Source organism: Solea solea, chromosome 7, assembly GCF_958295425.1.
Source record: "Solea solea chromosome 7, fSolSol10.1, whole genome shotgun sequence".
In the NCBI taxonomy this organism is placed as follows: domain Eukaryota; kingdom Metazoa; phylum Chordata; class Actinopteri; order Pleuronectiformes; family Soleidae; genus Solea; species Solea solea.
This window is the reverse complement of record NC_081140.1, coordinates 13,082,334-13,097,407: the sequence shown is the minus strand read 5'-3', so window position 1 is coordinate 13,097,407 and position 15,074 is coordinate 13,082,334. Positions and strand designations below refer to the sequence as shown.

Genomic DNA, 15,074 nt, shown 5'->3' with positions numbered 1-15,074 from the left:
AGTGAGCACTTCATGAGGAGTCATGGCAAACCGAGAGGGAAAGACTCTCAGTTACTTTACACGTCAGCCAAAGGGAGCCAGGCGCGCACCCGCTGCTCCGTGAACCAACGACTTCACTGAGAGGTTTGTCTGCATGGCTGGCAGCCCGGGTTGCGTTCACGTTCTGTGGGGAAGTGTATTGCGCATACAGGAGTTTGTTCTGCACGATATTTACTTTGTTGTATATTAAGGTATTGCCACATAAAATATCAAAATATTATCTGCCACACTCTTAGGCAAGGGTGAGAACATAAATATAGGAATTGTTTTAACCTAATATTTAAACTGACTAATTGTTTACCAATGACAAGACTATTGGAGACTTTTTGTTTGTTATGTCGTATAGTTGCCTACAGTGGCAAACAAGTGCCACAAAGGTAAGAAAATAAAAAATAAAAATCATTCTTAACTTTTCTTGTATTTGTTGGTTTGTATTGTGTGGTCTATTGGTATATTTGATTGCACTGTTTTCAGGAGTAAGCAGTAAATAAGAGAAAAAACCCATTGAGTTCCATTGAGCTGCCTCTGTTTCAGAGTACATGCTGCTTCTTTGTTGCAGTGTCCTGACTTAAATGAACTGAACAGAGCCATAGTTAATCAGTTATCATTACCACTTGCAGCTTTTCCTGCTGAAACATTTTTACAAGCGTGCTTTCACTTGGTCAACTTTTGTGAACAGTTTTTATTTTGTCATATTTGTCCTAGAGATAATGTCACAGCACAAAAAACATGAAGAATACCCCCTGTAATTCTGTAAACATTACAGCCATACAGAGTACTATATAAATAAACAATTTTCTTTTCTTTTCTTTTCTAGCAACCATTGGGTCACATTCAGTGGCTCTGGGTTGCATATTTCAAGTCATTAGCCTAATATTTTATAGCACTTGCTGTCGTGTCTGTAGTTAATTGTCAGTATAATATATGTGGGCAATAACATATATGATGGGTATAGTTTCTGTTTCTTGCAAGTTTTGCAGCGTTTTCAAGGTATTTTTTCCACTGTACGTCCTCCTTGTTATTCTGAAAGCGGTTGCGAGTTTTACGACGAGCACCTGAAGGCAGCACGAGGAGGCGTTCCCACCTCTGCGTCTGCTGCATGCTCAGCCTCTCTCCTCCTCCTCTTCCTCCTCCACCTCCACCTGCCACAGCAGAGACGCAGCGATGGAGAGACGCTTCTATTCTTTATAAGCCCACGAAAAAGAGGAAGAAGAAGGAGAAGAGAGCGAGAGAGAGAGAGAAAGAAAGAAAGAAGACCGAACAACAGCTCAGAGACAGCGCGCGAGAGAGGCGGAAACGTGGTTTGTCAGAGAAGCAGCTGTTGGTGTAAACTGCTCAAACTTATTCCACTGCCGGTATAAACTGCCTTAAAGGCACATTTCACCCATTCGTTTTTCTTCAATTTGGACATTTCGTTGTCTGATTTTCGTGCGCTCTCACCTGTGCGGGTTTGCGCTCGCTCACACCTAGGTGTTCGCGTGTTTAAATTGTGCGGAGCTTGGTTGCGGTGGGCTGTTGTTGGAGGAGGAGGAGGCGCGCACGCACGCTCGCACCTACTCACGCGCACACAGACCATCACAAGACGCGGTGCGGCTTCTTCCAAGGAGGAAATTGAATTAGACGCGTTCATCCCGCAGAAGAAGAAGGAGAAGAGAAGGTGGAGCACGGCTCTCTCAGGCTGCACTCTGCTTCCACGGATCAAAGTACGTTTCCTCGGGGCCCAGCAGGAGTCTCTTCATACCCCTCCACTCCCCGCTCCCCTCTGTCCTCCTCCCACTTTCACCCCCCAGTAACAGTAAGCCATGTCTGGACACACGGTGACCATCCCGGACGACCGGGCGTTCGCCAGCTTCAAGGCCGAGTGTCTCTACGAGGAAGGCTGGAGCATGAGCTGCAACAAGGGGGGCATCACGGTGTGGACCCAGGGTCTGGAAGAAGGGAAGTCCGTCCACAAAATCAAGGTGAGGCTGCTTTAAATCACACAGATATGAAATTATAACCCTCAGCATTTCAAGTCAACTGTATATCGTGCAAGTTTAAATCAAATGAAGGCTACTTTATTGCCCTCAAAGAGATGTTGTCTGTTGAGCAAAAGTGCTACAACAGCTGCAAAACAATGTGGCAAACATCACAATGACAATACACAAACTAAATAACCACAGCAGTATTAGATATATATATTGGTTATTAGATATTTGTTATTTGGCATGTTGTGGCTGAGACACAGTCATGCAGTAGATTAAGAGAGAGTCTGCAGTGTACTGTCACCTTTGCAGATGACTGTCTCTTTGTGTTCTCACACACATGGAGTAAAGTTCATAAACTCACGCACACCTGGAAGTGTCGCAACACAATAAATAAGAAATAGCAAATGAGTTTCATATTGCACCTGTGTGAATACACTTAAAGAGCTAAAGAATGAGGGGGAAAAAAACCCTGTAAACCAAGATACCTGTTGAAATCAACCTGTTGTTGAGTAATGTTGTAGACTGGGTGGTCGGTCACACTCTTAACTACCCTGTCATTTCTACCTAAGGTATAACACAGGACCATTAATTAAACAGAATGTGTGACAGTTGTTTTTAGAATCCTGTGTGTCAGTCTGATCGCGCGACCTCAGTAGATGATCTGAAAGGAAGGATAATCTTTACTGCTGATATGTTTTTCATTTTTCACTTAAACTGTACTGTGACGGAGCTGTACCGTTGTCACACACTCACTCTTCTACCGCTTTATCCTCCACATGAGGGTCAGTATTGGATAATGCTTTGCAACACATCAAGAGTTAAAAAGTCATTGAAATATGTGAAAACAACGCTCACTCGGTTTGCCTACTCTATTGCTTTTCCATTCCCAGTTCCACGTTCTCTCTAAATTCCCAAATGATTCAAACTGCTGACAATGTTTTTTTAATGCCAATCTTTGCTGCACAGAGGCTTCTCCAAACCACAAAGAGTAGATTTCACAGTCTCACTCAGTGGAAACATACAGTTCAGCTCACATTTTAGTGTCTGTTGTATCTGTATAAGGAAACATCGGCGTAAAAGCCCCAGGAGGCAGGTTTAATTCTCCAGGGACGCATCATCTTCTGCAACTAAAACTATTCTCAAATCTTTTATCGTGAGTAGCTCATATGTTAACATCTGTGGAATTAGATTTGCACACAGCTTATTATTAGATTTTGGAGAAGAGCCCTTTCTTTTTAATATATAAGGTCAGGATAACCTAATGTCCCTTGTAATATAGAAAACTGATCAGTGGATTTAAATATTCTATTGGGTGGCTGCTTTTCTTAGCTTAATGTGTTAAAGTTTAACAACAGTGCTCCAAAAAAAGTTCTTCCTGTTTACAGTTTAGATAAGATAAAACTTGATGAGTAAAGAAGGTGGTTTTTCATTCAAATAGCAGAAAAAAACCCTGAAAAACTGCTGCGTACCATTTTACACGACACTATATTTGACCACAGTCATTAATATTGCTTTGTTCGTGTTCTGGGACATTAGCCCAGAGGACAAAACAAATTCAGATGCTCTGTTCACATGTCATCAGCTCACGGAATAGGAATAAATAACTGTAGAACTTGTTTAAGGTCAATGTAGTTATTGTATAAAGGAGCGTCAGTTTCCCTTTTTAATTCTAAAGCCTTCTTAGTAAAATTAAAACGATTATCGGTTATTGTAGTTATGCCACATTTTAGTTCATGAGCTTATTTGTCTGCTCTGTATTTTTTATATCCTGCTGAATTTGTAATGTAGGGCTGAAAGAATTACTCGATTAATCGATGACTAAATGAATCGTCATCTATAAAAAAAAAGAATTCAAACAAGTTTTCTGATTTTTCAGCTTCTTAAATGTGAATATTTTCTGGTTTCTTTGCTCCACACAGCAAAGAAATGATTAAAACTGAATAACTTTGGTTTGTGGACAAAACGAGACATTTGAGAACATCACCATATGCAGGAAAATAATCGAGCGATTAATGGATTATGAAAATAATCATTAGTTGCAGCTTTATTGTAAAGTCAATTGAGAAAAAATAGATCTGGTTATATCACATCATAATATATACTGACGACAGTCTCAGATGTTGGCTGATAACCAAACTGACTTTACCGTCTCAAAACCTCTTGTTGTGTTGACAGTTTTACTTGGAGGCAGATTTGGAGCTGACAGTTCTTCCTATACCTTTACACTACTTATAATCTGATTAGTGTTGACCTGAACATCGGATAACTGTCAGTTAGTCCGGCTAATATGAGCTAATATGTAAAGAGATAGAAACAGGGCACATTATTCTCTGGATTAATGTGTGTTTGCTTTCCTGCTGGTGTATGCGGATCTGAGGACTGTGAGTGAGCCACCAGGTGTTTACTTTGTTTAACAAAGTGGTGTGTGTGTGTGTGTGTGTGTGTGTGTGTGTGTGTGTGTGTGCACACGCATGCATTGGTGTGTGTGTGTGTGTGTGCATGGGGCCACAAACGCAGAGGGCTTTTCTCAGCCCCCCCCCCCCCCCCCTCTGTCATTTTACCTGTGTGTGGGCAGGTTAATCAGATTTTTGTGAATCAGCCTCATTTGCCTGTGTGGGTCCTCAGGCTATATCCTGTATGCTCAAGGTGAGGTGTGGGATAGATGGAGTGTATGTGTGTGTGTGTGTGTGTGGGTGTCTGTGTGTGCTCAGAAGTTAAGGTTTTGCTTATTCATGCTTTTTCATACAGGACAGGTGTGTTACCTCATGACAGCTCTGCAAACAGTAGACGTAGAAAGTATACACACACACACACACACACACACACTGGTTTCTGTGACTTCAGAGGACATTACTTTTAATTTCTTTCCTGGAGACTTACTCTGGCCTTATATACCAAACATGTCTTCCCCTTAAAATGTAGTTGTTTACTGTGCATTATAGTGACTCGATTTTTGAAGTCCCCATGATGTGACTGTGTTGACTGTGTTGAGGATGGACAGGTGACCTGACCAGGGTGTACGCCTATGTCATAGTTGATGTCAAATGATTAACGACAGTGTTGAGAATGATCCCAGCCTCTGTTCCTGGTTTACCTTGTCTCTTTCCTAAAACATTAATGTCAGGAACAAGAAACAAAAACAGTGTCCATGCAAATCAGGTGATGAGAGAGACAACAGACTGGCAATCATCATTATCATTAGCAGTGTAATTATCATCGCAATCATTGCCACTGCTATATTCACCAATCATAGCTTTTAGATCCCACTGTTATCACAGCTGCAATCACTCATCATCAACCCGCCACCATCGTCATCTTCATGATATATATATATATATATATATATATATATATATATATATATATATATGTATATGTATATATATATATTTTTTTTTCTTTTTTTCTTTGTGACAACCCCGACTGATGGTGTGTGTGTGGACCACACACACACGCACTGTGCAGTGTGTATGTGTGCTTATGTGGAGACAGTTTTGTTTTCTTTAATAGTTTAATAGTCAAACTGTCAGAGGCTCACAGCTTCTCCTGCAGCATCTCTAACACACACACACACACACACACACACTCCAGGGTTCACCTTCTCCTCTGCTGACACAGAGGGAAGCCTGGCTCACTGAGTCACACGCTCACCCCCCCTCTGTTTTTTCTGTAATTGTCTTCGACTATCATGTGTCAGCACTTAGGAGAGCAAATGATGAGAGCTGACAGGCTGGAGGGAGGCAGGGGAAAGCGAGTCCGGTGGAGAGAACAAGAGTAGGTGAGACGTGCAATAAAGGAGAATGGAAAGTGGGTGGAGTGGGTTGAATGAATCGTGGTCACGGGTCATTGGGTTCTCTGAGTGGACAGTGGGCACAGTCGGTGAAGTCACGCTTGGTGTAACAACTTCACAAAGCTGCACACGCCGGTCGTTCCTCTGGTGACAGACCTGTCTGTCCGTTTGTCTCCCTCCAGGTCTGCTTTACTTTTCTGAACCCTCGTTCACCCGCCTCTCCCCTCGATCATAGTTTAGCTTACTGAATTAGCGTATAAACGAATTACGCACACATGTACTCAGCTGTGCTGTACGTCCTCATTCTGTGCTGACGCTTGTTTGCTCCCAACGATTCTCTTCTTTCGCCTTTGTATTTGTTCTCCTTCCTCCTCCTCCTCCTCCTCCTGCTGCTCTCCCGTTTCAGTTTGCCCATGGATACAACACATCCTTTGTTTTCTGTTGTCTTCTCTGAACTGTCAGTCTGCACAAGGGATGGACATTTCAAGCAAAAATGCTGTTTGTAGACTCTACTGGATTATCCACTCACCCACACACACACTCATTAGACGTTAACAAAGATAACAAAGTTAAGATGTTGCCAACAAATTTGACCTACATTTTATTTACTCGGGTCAAACTTGAGAGGCGCTCCTCACAGGTGCTTTACCTGTAGCTTTAGCTGTATTTCTATGAAATACTCTATGCTCGATGTGTTGTAGCCAGTTAAGGATCTTTTTGTGACTCTGTCCTGTTCACATGTTTGTCTTGTCTGTTCACACTCTTTGCCCAGTGATGTAACCACATGCATGCTGTTTTTATGGTAGCATGTGGCTTTATTTGGCCTACGTGGCCTGTCGCTGGCTTGTCCTTCAGTATTATTTGCCTTCCTTGAGTGCTGCTGAAGCGACATGGCAGCCGTCTCTTTTCGAAATTTGAATATGAATAACTGGCGTTTAACTGACACTTTCCGATGTTTATTAGATAATACTGTGTCAGTGTCACTATACCTCCTAAACAGAGCCCTATTGATTGGTTGATTGGCTAACACTGGTTCCCTGAGCCACTTTCTGACATTTATAAATGTTCAAAGTCTATCATTTTGTCATTCAGTCTGTATTATCCTCCCTCCCCCTTCTGATTCAGCACTTCTGCCAGTTCTGACAGTTTAGTGTTCAGAGATCTAATCAATCTAGTGTTTCTGGTGTCTTTAGTGACACATCATGGCTGTTGTTGTGACTCCCCGTGAGACTCTGTGTCTTGACTTTGGCTTTAAATGAAGTTGATTTTAACAACAGTGGCAGTGCACACATTGTCATTGTTGGTACAAACTATGAACATTTGTATTCACATGTTGTGACAAAAAGACTTCTTGAACAAGTGGCATCAAAGTAGGACAGCTGTGAGTTATACATTTACCCTAGTTAACTTTTCTTAATTTGGGTCTTTTGTGCCTGAAAGGGAGACTTTCTGTGCGTTCCTCATCCTTAATTTTAGCCTCCCTCTTTTCTCTTTAGTATGTCATTATGTGTCACTTATGCTCCCGTTGAACTAAAATCTCCAAAGAAATGAATGAATTCTTCTTCTTCATGATGCATTTACTAAAATGTTATTATTTATTTATTTATTAGATGTTATTGATAAAAATTCAAACTGGTGAATTTGCTACACAGATGTGATATGTGTTTGTGTATATATATATATATGTGGGACAATACTCGAAAAAGTATTGCAAATATTCTAGATGTTTAAGAATTTTTAGAAAGACATTTTAAAAATGAGACTAAAAGGCATGAATATGTGCACTGTTCATCAAAGTGGGGTTATGAATGAGTTATTGTAGGATTTTATAACGGCAGTGTGATGGTAAGAGCCGGGTTGGATCTTCTGTGATGAGTTTGGTTTTCGTTTTGACTGTGTGGATATGGAGGGCTGACAGTTGACGTCTGTGTGTTTCATCAGTAATTTCACTTTTATGACTTATGATCTGGGACTGCTCACTATCATAGCAGCTTAGCGTTCTGCATTTAGCCCAGAGCGTCATGTTGCTGTCACTGTCACATGAGAAATACTTTAAATTGCGAGTGTATGTTCTGTGCTCTATATCTGAGAACATAATGTTTTACTGTGTTGTTGCTCTAGTGAAGGAGACCCAGCGACCTTGTTTTCAAACAGCTGTGAAGAAAGATTGTGATCATTTTCTTAAACTAAGCCCATGAGGATCACTACAAACAAGATGATGTGACAAACTAAGCTATAAACCTTCTGGAATGATTTGTTTAAAATCATCAGGGTCCTCTCGTACCCTTACTTGCTGTCAGTGTTTATGTTTCTCCTCATGTGCTTCTTTATCCTTCCACACCTTTATCTCAGCCTTTCTCTCTTTGAAATCCTTCTCGTTCTCCTTGTTGTTATTACTAAGACTCCTGTTATTATTAATCCCCCCTGACAATTGTAACCGTAGTAACAAATTTACTATGGGGCTGCCATCTACTGTGAACCTGACGTAGGTTTCCCCATGGATTCATTAATAAGATGGGACACACCTATACAAGGGTAAACAACAGATTATACATATGTACAGTACTTTACACTTGCTTTACTTGCTTGAGGAAAAATGGATGCAAGTCTATAACTTTCATTATTATTATTATTATTATTATTGTTTAAATAGGCTTAATTTAAGCTGAGCAAATACTCTCATTTATGGTGTACAGGAATATATATTTTTTTTACTGAAATAGGAGTGGATCTGTGTGATCATGTGTAGCTTTTAAAGAATGACTTCTTCATTCTCACAACCATTTGACAAGCTGTGTGTCAGTGTGTCCATCTCTGGCCTGTTCAGAATTTGTTGTTTTCCATTTAAGAGCTCAGGTCTAGTAATGACTCATATGTGGTCTGTTCTCTCTCTCTCTCTCTCTCTCTCACCTCATGTCTAATCATTTACATGTCAGTAATCATACTTCTCGCGTATGATTATGAAACGGAATATGTGCAGGATCCCTCAACACGTACATCTTGATCCACCCTCTTAACCCCTCATGTTTGCACATGAGATCAGCAGCTGAATGTTGTGCTCGTCTTTGATGTGTGCGCTCCTGAGTTTGTTTGTTTTTTTTGTATCGCACCATGCTATGTCAGCATATATCACAGTGAACTCCATCGCTCTCTTCCACAATGGTGCAGCACTTCACTGGGAACCTATGGGATGCAGCTTCATTAAAATTGAATGGATTTTCCTGCAATGCTTGCATTTGGACATATTGCAAAGATCAGTTTAATAGAATAGTGCAGATGACAATTCAGCTGTTTTCGATACATTGCGTGACTAAAACTTTCTCTCTGTACCTCTGTTCCAGTGTCGGATGGTGAGCAAGGACGTGTCAGCCGAGACCATGTACGATGTGCTCCATGACATCGAATACAGAAGGAAATGGGACAAAAATGTTATCGAGACCTTCGATATAGGCAAACTCACAGTCAACGCGGATGTTGGTTATTACTCATGTATGTAACACATTCACATGTAAACACACGCACTCCTCATTCATCACTAATGTGATGTGTTTTGGGGCTGTGAAGTGATGCAGATGCACAAAACTGCACATCTGCAGCGTTGTGTTCACCAGATTTATCTTTTGATTATAATGTTTACTTGTCAACAGGGAAGTGTCCACAGCCTCTTCGGGACCGTGACGTCATCACACTTCGCTCCTGGCTGCCAATAGGGAAAGATTATATTATCATGAACTACTCTGTTAAACATGCAGTGAGTAGCCTACACACACACACACACACACACACACACTCTGCGTGTTCACCTCTCCTCTAACTCTGCACATTGCTGTTCAATGGTGCAAACAAATGACTTGCACAGTTGCTGAGCAGAGAACTTTTATTCTGTTTGGCTTCACGGCATTGTGCTGCATGCACTGCACTGCGGAGAGACGGCGACACAAAGCAGTGTGGGTTAGTCACTTTAAAGTCGCCAAATATAAGAGCTACTACTTCCAGGATGGCTAAACAGTTTGTCGTCTTTCCAACGAGAGAGCACCCACGTACCGCTGTCCTGCTGCCACTGCTTCAGTTCACGCAAAGTTTAAGCCAAAGGAAGGATTAATAACATCTTCGTCTATTTGCAGAACAAATAACATCATCGTCTATTTAGAGAAAGTGTGACCATGTAAGTCACAATCAGTTTGGAATCAGGCTTGAAATCTCTGCCTTCATTTTGGCTTCCATTCTGTGTTTCTTCGTCCAACTAGAAGATGAGGACAGCCATTAGCAATTTAAAGCTTATACTCCTCACCACTCTCTCAAAGGCTAAAACAACTGTCAATACAGTGCCATAAAATGGTAAAAACTATTTTCAATGCGTCTTAAAGCGTGAATTTCATTACATTTGTCTTCTCCATTTCTACTTTTTGCACGTGTGGATTACTTTTTCATCTTCTACCTCTCTCTTGCTACTGTGCGTCTGTTTTTCCCTTTCTGTTCCTCAGTCCCAGTTTCCCTCATCAGTATCATGTTTATAAAAGGATAAGACCTCTCATGTGACTGTTAGCTGTTAGACTTCCGTCTCGCCTTCCGCATTCCTCCGTCAGTGAGTTGTTACGGACATAATGGAATGTTTGTGATTAGCTCAGGTCACTCTCAATAATCAGATGTAGCCTATTTGACTTTACTTCTCCTTGTGGAGGAGTACAGTGACAGTTACAGTGGATACTGAGTTTATACGACCTCTGCAGGAGTCAGTCCACTCATAGTGTACCGTGCTGTTGTCCAGGACTAATAACAATTCCGTTTTTAACATACATTTAGAAAGGTTTGAAAGATTATCAGTGTTCGTGATCCAGCTGCCATTTTCCCCTGATATGTTTCCTGTGCCACTGCAACACTTTCCACTGAGTAGCCTGCGATAGTTTTCATTAGCAGCGACTGGGTAGGTAGAGAGACCCAGGAGATTCACAGAATTTTTACTTATAGTTGCATAAGAGTTGTGTGTGTATATGTTTTAAATATAGACAAATATGGAAGTAAAAACTGTCAGGAAAGTTGTACTATGCACGAATTTGCATTTAGGATTAGCATTGTAGTTTGTTACTTTTTAAAAGGTGGGCCCCAAATCTAATGTATATCTAAGAGAAGCATATATATATTAATGTAGTGCTACTTTATCAAACTACTGGGTAGATACAGGTTCATATTGATATTGAAGGTCATTAGACGATGAGGTCTGCTGATTTTGTTTATTCCCTGACATTTCTGTTTTTTAGTGTCATATCCTCATGTGATGACTGACTCTTCTCTCGCAGAATGAATAAGAATCACTTGTTTTATCATCAGGTCATATTTGGCCCCCATTACCTGTCTAACTACTAACAATCTCACCAACTTTACATTAACGTCAGGCCACCACTGTGGCCTTTGTGTGGCTTCATAGAGCATGTTAGCATGGCTGTATATATTCTACATGTAATGTCAAAAATAGCAGGTGCACTGCATGTTATCATAACCCAAATTGGCGTCATAAAATTGTCTGTTTTGTTTCCCCAATAGGCGTGTGCTACACGACAATACAGAGACTTTTCATAAGTAAACTAATACTTCAAATGTACTTTTGAGAAAAGTTTCAACATGCATTCAAGAAACCTCTGTTTCATCACTTCTGCAGGCACACATGCAATCCACTAGCTCAATACTTGTTGTTGCTGTTGCCTTGTGATAACAAGGAAATCATTTATCTATTTAATTATTGATTTCATTTTCATTTTTTTTTTAAAAACGGTTTAATTTGATTATGATCAGTCACAAACAAATCATTGGCTATTCATGCCCATGCCAAATTCCAGTGCTAGTACTACTGCTTATACTTTTATAAATGATACGTTTATAAATGTTTACAAAGCAGGTGTTTAAATAACACTGCTGCTGTGTAGCATTTGTATCTGCGGGCCTGTGCTTGCGGATGCATGTGTGTATTATTTGTATTCACATCGCTTCAGATGTAAGGCGTACGAATCAATAAATGAATCAAATTAGCTAGCAATGTGAATTAAGCGTTCCTTGTTCCTTGAAGGACACTTTGACAGAACACTAGGCTGTTACATGCCATGCTTCAGGATGATGTTTTATTGTTTTTGTATGTGTGTGTGTGTTACAGAAATACCCACCGAAAAAGGGGTTAGTGCGAGCTGTGTCCATTCAGACCGGCTACATGATACAGACCCAAGGACCCAACCATTGTACCCTCACCTACATGGCCCACATAGATCCACGAGGTAGGAAAATCAGATGCACTCGAACACACATGAAAGGTAAAAGCAGCAGTAATCAGCGCACAAGGACAAGCACTGCAGCTAGCTGTGCTTTGACTTCCAAATTACTTGCACACCCCAAAGCCATATCCTTAATCTTGACATAATCAAACCTTATCCTAACCTTAACTTAAACACAGTTGAAAACTTCCTCAGAAGGTCTCCTTTAGGACTACTGGTCCTGACAAGGTCAGTGTTTCTGTGACCAAAGGTCCTAAAGAGGTAAATAAATAGACACAGACACACACAGGTGCTCAAAGCATGCTCAAACTTCTAATGAATGATTAATTCTTCTGCCCTTTTGTCAAAATGAGTTGCCATAGTAACCATATGAAGGACTTTCTCACTCTGTCCTACTTCCTCTTTTCTCTCCCTTCTTCTTTTTTGGTGTCATTTTCTATCAATTCACTATCTGAGGTGACTGGGAGTTTCTTATATCACTCTTATGTAGTGTGTGTGTGTGTGTGTGTGTGTGTGTGTTTTCTGGTGTAAACAATGACCTTGTCAGGAGCAGTAGTCCTCATGGAGACCAAATTGTGGCAGAAGATAATGAATGGAGGTCAATGCAGTGTCAAAGAAGCTGCGCATACCTGCGTATGTGTGTGTTTGTGTGTGAGAGAGAGATAAAAGCTGCACTTTACTCTTCATTCTTTTATATATTAAAATAAATTATATTTATATTATATTTCTCATTGTTCTTGTTTGCTGCTGTTGCTCACTCTTTCTCTTTTTTGCAGGTTCATTACCCAAGTGGGTTGTCAACAAATCTTCTCACTTATTTGCTCCCAGTGTAAGTCATTTGCACATTGAAATATTATTCTGCGAGTGTGTGTTTATCCACAGACACTGCTCTATTTAATATACACATTTTATATATGTTTAAAATCTTCACTCATACAATGGATCACTGTCTCTGTTTGAGGATATGTGTAGGTTTGTTGACGAGAGAGCGAGCGAGAGAGAGAGTGAGAGAAAGAGGAATCTCTTAATGATGGATGGATGATGGAAAATATAAGCTCATAAAAAACTGAGAATGTCCATGCTGATGACTTAGTATGACTAATCTAGGGAGTTCTATTTTGTCATTCACATGTCTAGTCAATATATAAATACTGCCATACTGTTGATTTATTGTTATCGTTCCTGCATCTTAATTCAGAACAAGACCTCAGAAATGCCTTTAAGATTATTAATAATCCCAGTCACATTCTCTATGAGCGGTCTATATAGTGTGTGTATGTAAAACAAACATGAAAAGGTTTTGCACTGGTGAACAGTAACAGTTCAAGAAATGGCCAGTTCTCTTGATGAATGCACTCTCACTTTTACTTAATCCTTGAGATGACATCTTCTAATTATTGTTGTTGTTTGCTGACCCACTTGCCCTTAAATTGCCCCATGGGGCACCAATAAATAATTTTTAAGAATTAGTAGTTAAGAATTTCAGGTCTGTATTCTCTTTAATGAAAATGGACAAATGTGTCTAATAAATGTAACACAAATATCTCTTTATTCCATCAAGGCAATGAAGAGGATCAACAAAGCCTGTTTGAAGTATTCTGAGTGGAAGCAGAGACACAACCCCAACTTCAAACCATGGCTCTACCCAGAGCAGACTACACTTCCCAGCATCCCACTCTCTGAGCTCAGCATCCAGCGTGCGGAGAGTCTGGAGAATATCGATGAGAGCTCTCTGGCTGAGGCCCAGGAGAGAGAAGACAGCGACTAATGTGCACACACACACACACCCACACACACACACACACACACACACACACACACACACACACACTGGCATGAATACATGACTATGTATGTGTGTGTACATGCGCGTAGACATTGGTTACATACTGTACATACATTTGCACATGCAGACGTGTATATAGTATGTATGTATTTTCACCAGTCAACTCATACTTCACCATCTTAATCCCAAACATTTATAACACGCGCAATCATGCAATTCAGATCCACCCATTCACATGGGGACTCGTGAATATCAGTGGACTACTTGTATTTACATATCAGTACATTAGTATTAAACATGTCGGTCAAGATTTTCTAATGTGGACCTATGCAGACCATCACAGCAAAATATGTTTTCCGCCAAGATTCATTGATGAAATGCCCTGTTGTCGTTCACAATATGAACAGGAGAATCAAGAATTATACATTCCTCGTGGCGAAACAGTGGTGCAGCCCTGATATCGTAATATAAGAACATACCTGTATGTAGACATATCGACACACACCTTTTATTCACGCTGCGTTTACGCACTCGCGCACACGCGCAGAGTTTATGTCCATGTTGTCTCTCGTCACATTATGTCTCTCCATTACATTTTGTCACTGCATAATTAATATGCAGGTGTACAGAAGGCAGCTGGAACACCAAAACTTCACCTGAAACCCCCCCCCCACACACACACACACACACACTTACACTTACACTTAACACACACACTCACATGTACTGTCTGCTCCTCTATTTGAGAGATGTATGAATGTATGTAGAGTTTAAAAATTAAATACAAATTCCTACAAAGGTTTTCAAATTTCACAGTTAGTCTGACTATTTCTTTCTGTATGTATCTGTTTTGTTTGGCTGACGTCTGTGGCTGTTGGATTAACTGGTTAATCCCTTATTCATACACTCATTCAGTGATGGTGATACTGCCATCAGGTAAACACCTATTGATAACTTGTTTTTCAGTCTCTGGTGTATACCTTATACACGATGTGTGTGTGTGTGTGTGAGTGCAGTGGCCTACATCAGAATTTAGAATCCCCAATCTGTTGGCATGACAACTCTGAAGTCGACTCGGCACCGACGAGAAACGGAAGGATGAGAGCTTGCATGTCACAGCTGAAGTGAGTTACTGCAGTGTGCCCACCCCTTTTTTCCTTACATGGAATTACACTAAAGAGCCCAGATAGTAAATGCACCATGCGCATAACAGCTTAATTTCCTGTGATGAT

At 40.6% G+C, this 15,074-nt stretch overlaps 1 protein-coding gene across 1 annotated transcript; it reads left to right on the top strand.

The window, feature by feature from the left end:
• The first annotated feature begins 1,162 nt into the window (after positions 1 to 1,162).
• stard10 (StAR-related lipid transfer (START) domain containing 10) lies at positions 1,163 to 14,655 on the top strand. Its single transcript, XM_058634805.1, has 6 exons — positions 1,163 to 2,000; positions 9,138 to 9,285; positions 9,444 to 9,547; positions 11,942 to 12,059; positions 12,833 to 12,885; positions 13,618 to 14,655. The coding sequence occupies exons 1-6, from the start codon at positions 1,842 to 1,844 to the stop codon at positions 13,822 to 13,824; spliced, it is 789 nt and encodes a 262-aa protein (XP_058490788.1). The 5' UTR covers positions 1,163 to 1,841; the 3' UTR covers positions 13,825 to 14,655.
• The last annotated feature ends 419 nt before the right edge of the window (positions 14,656 to 15,074 follow it).

What these genes read in the sequence shown, in the direction of transcription:
- stard10 (XM_058634805.1), top strand. Translation starts at nt 1,842, where the DNA reads ATGTCTGGACACACGGTGACCATCCCGGACGACCGGGCGTTCGCCAGC. An exon ending in AGTCCGTCCACAAAATCAAG is followed by an intron (nt 2,001 to 9,137) that starts GTGAGGCTGCTT and finishes CCTCTGTTCCAG; the next exon opens with TGTCGGATGGTGAGCAAGGA. An exon ending in ACTACTCTGTTAAACATGCA is followed by an intron (nt 9,548 to 11,941) that starts GTGAGTAGCCTA and finishes TGTGTGTTACAG; the next exon opens with AAATACCCACCGAAAAAGGG.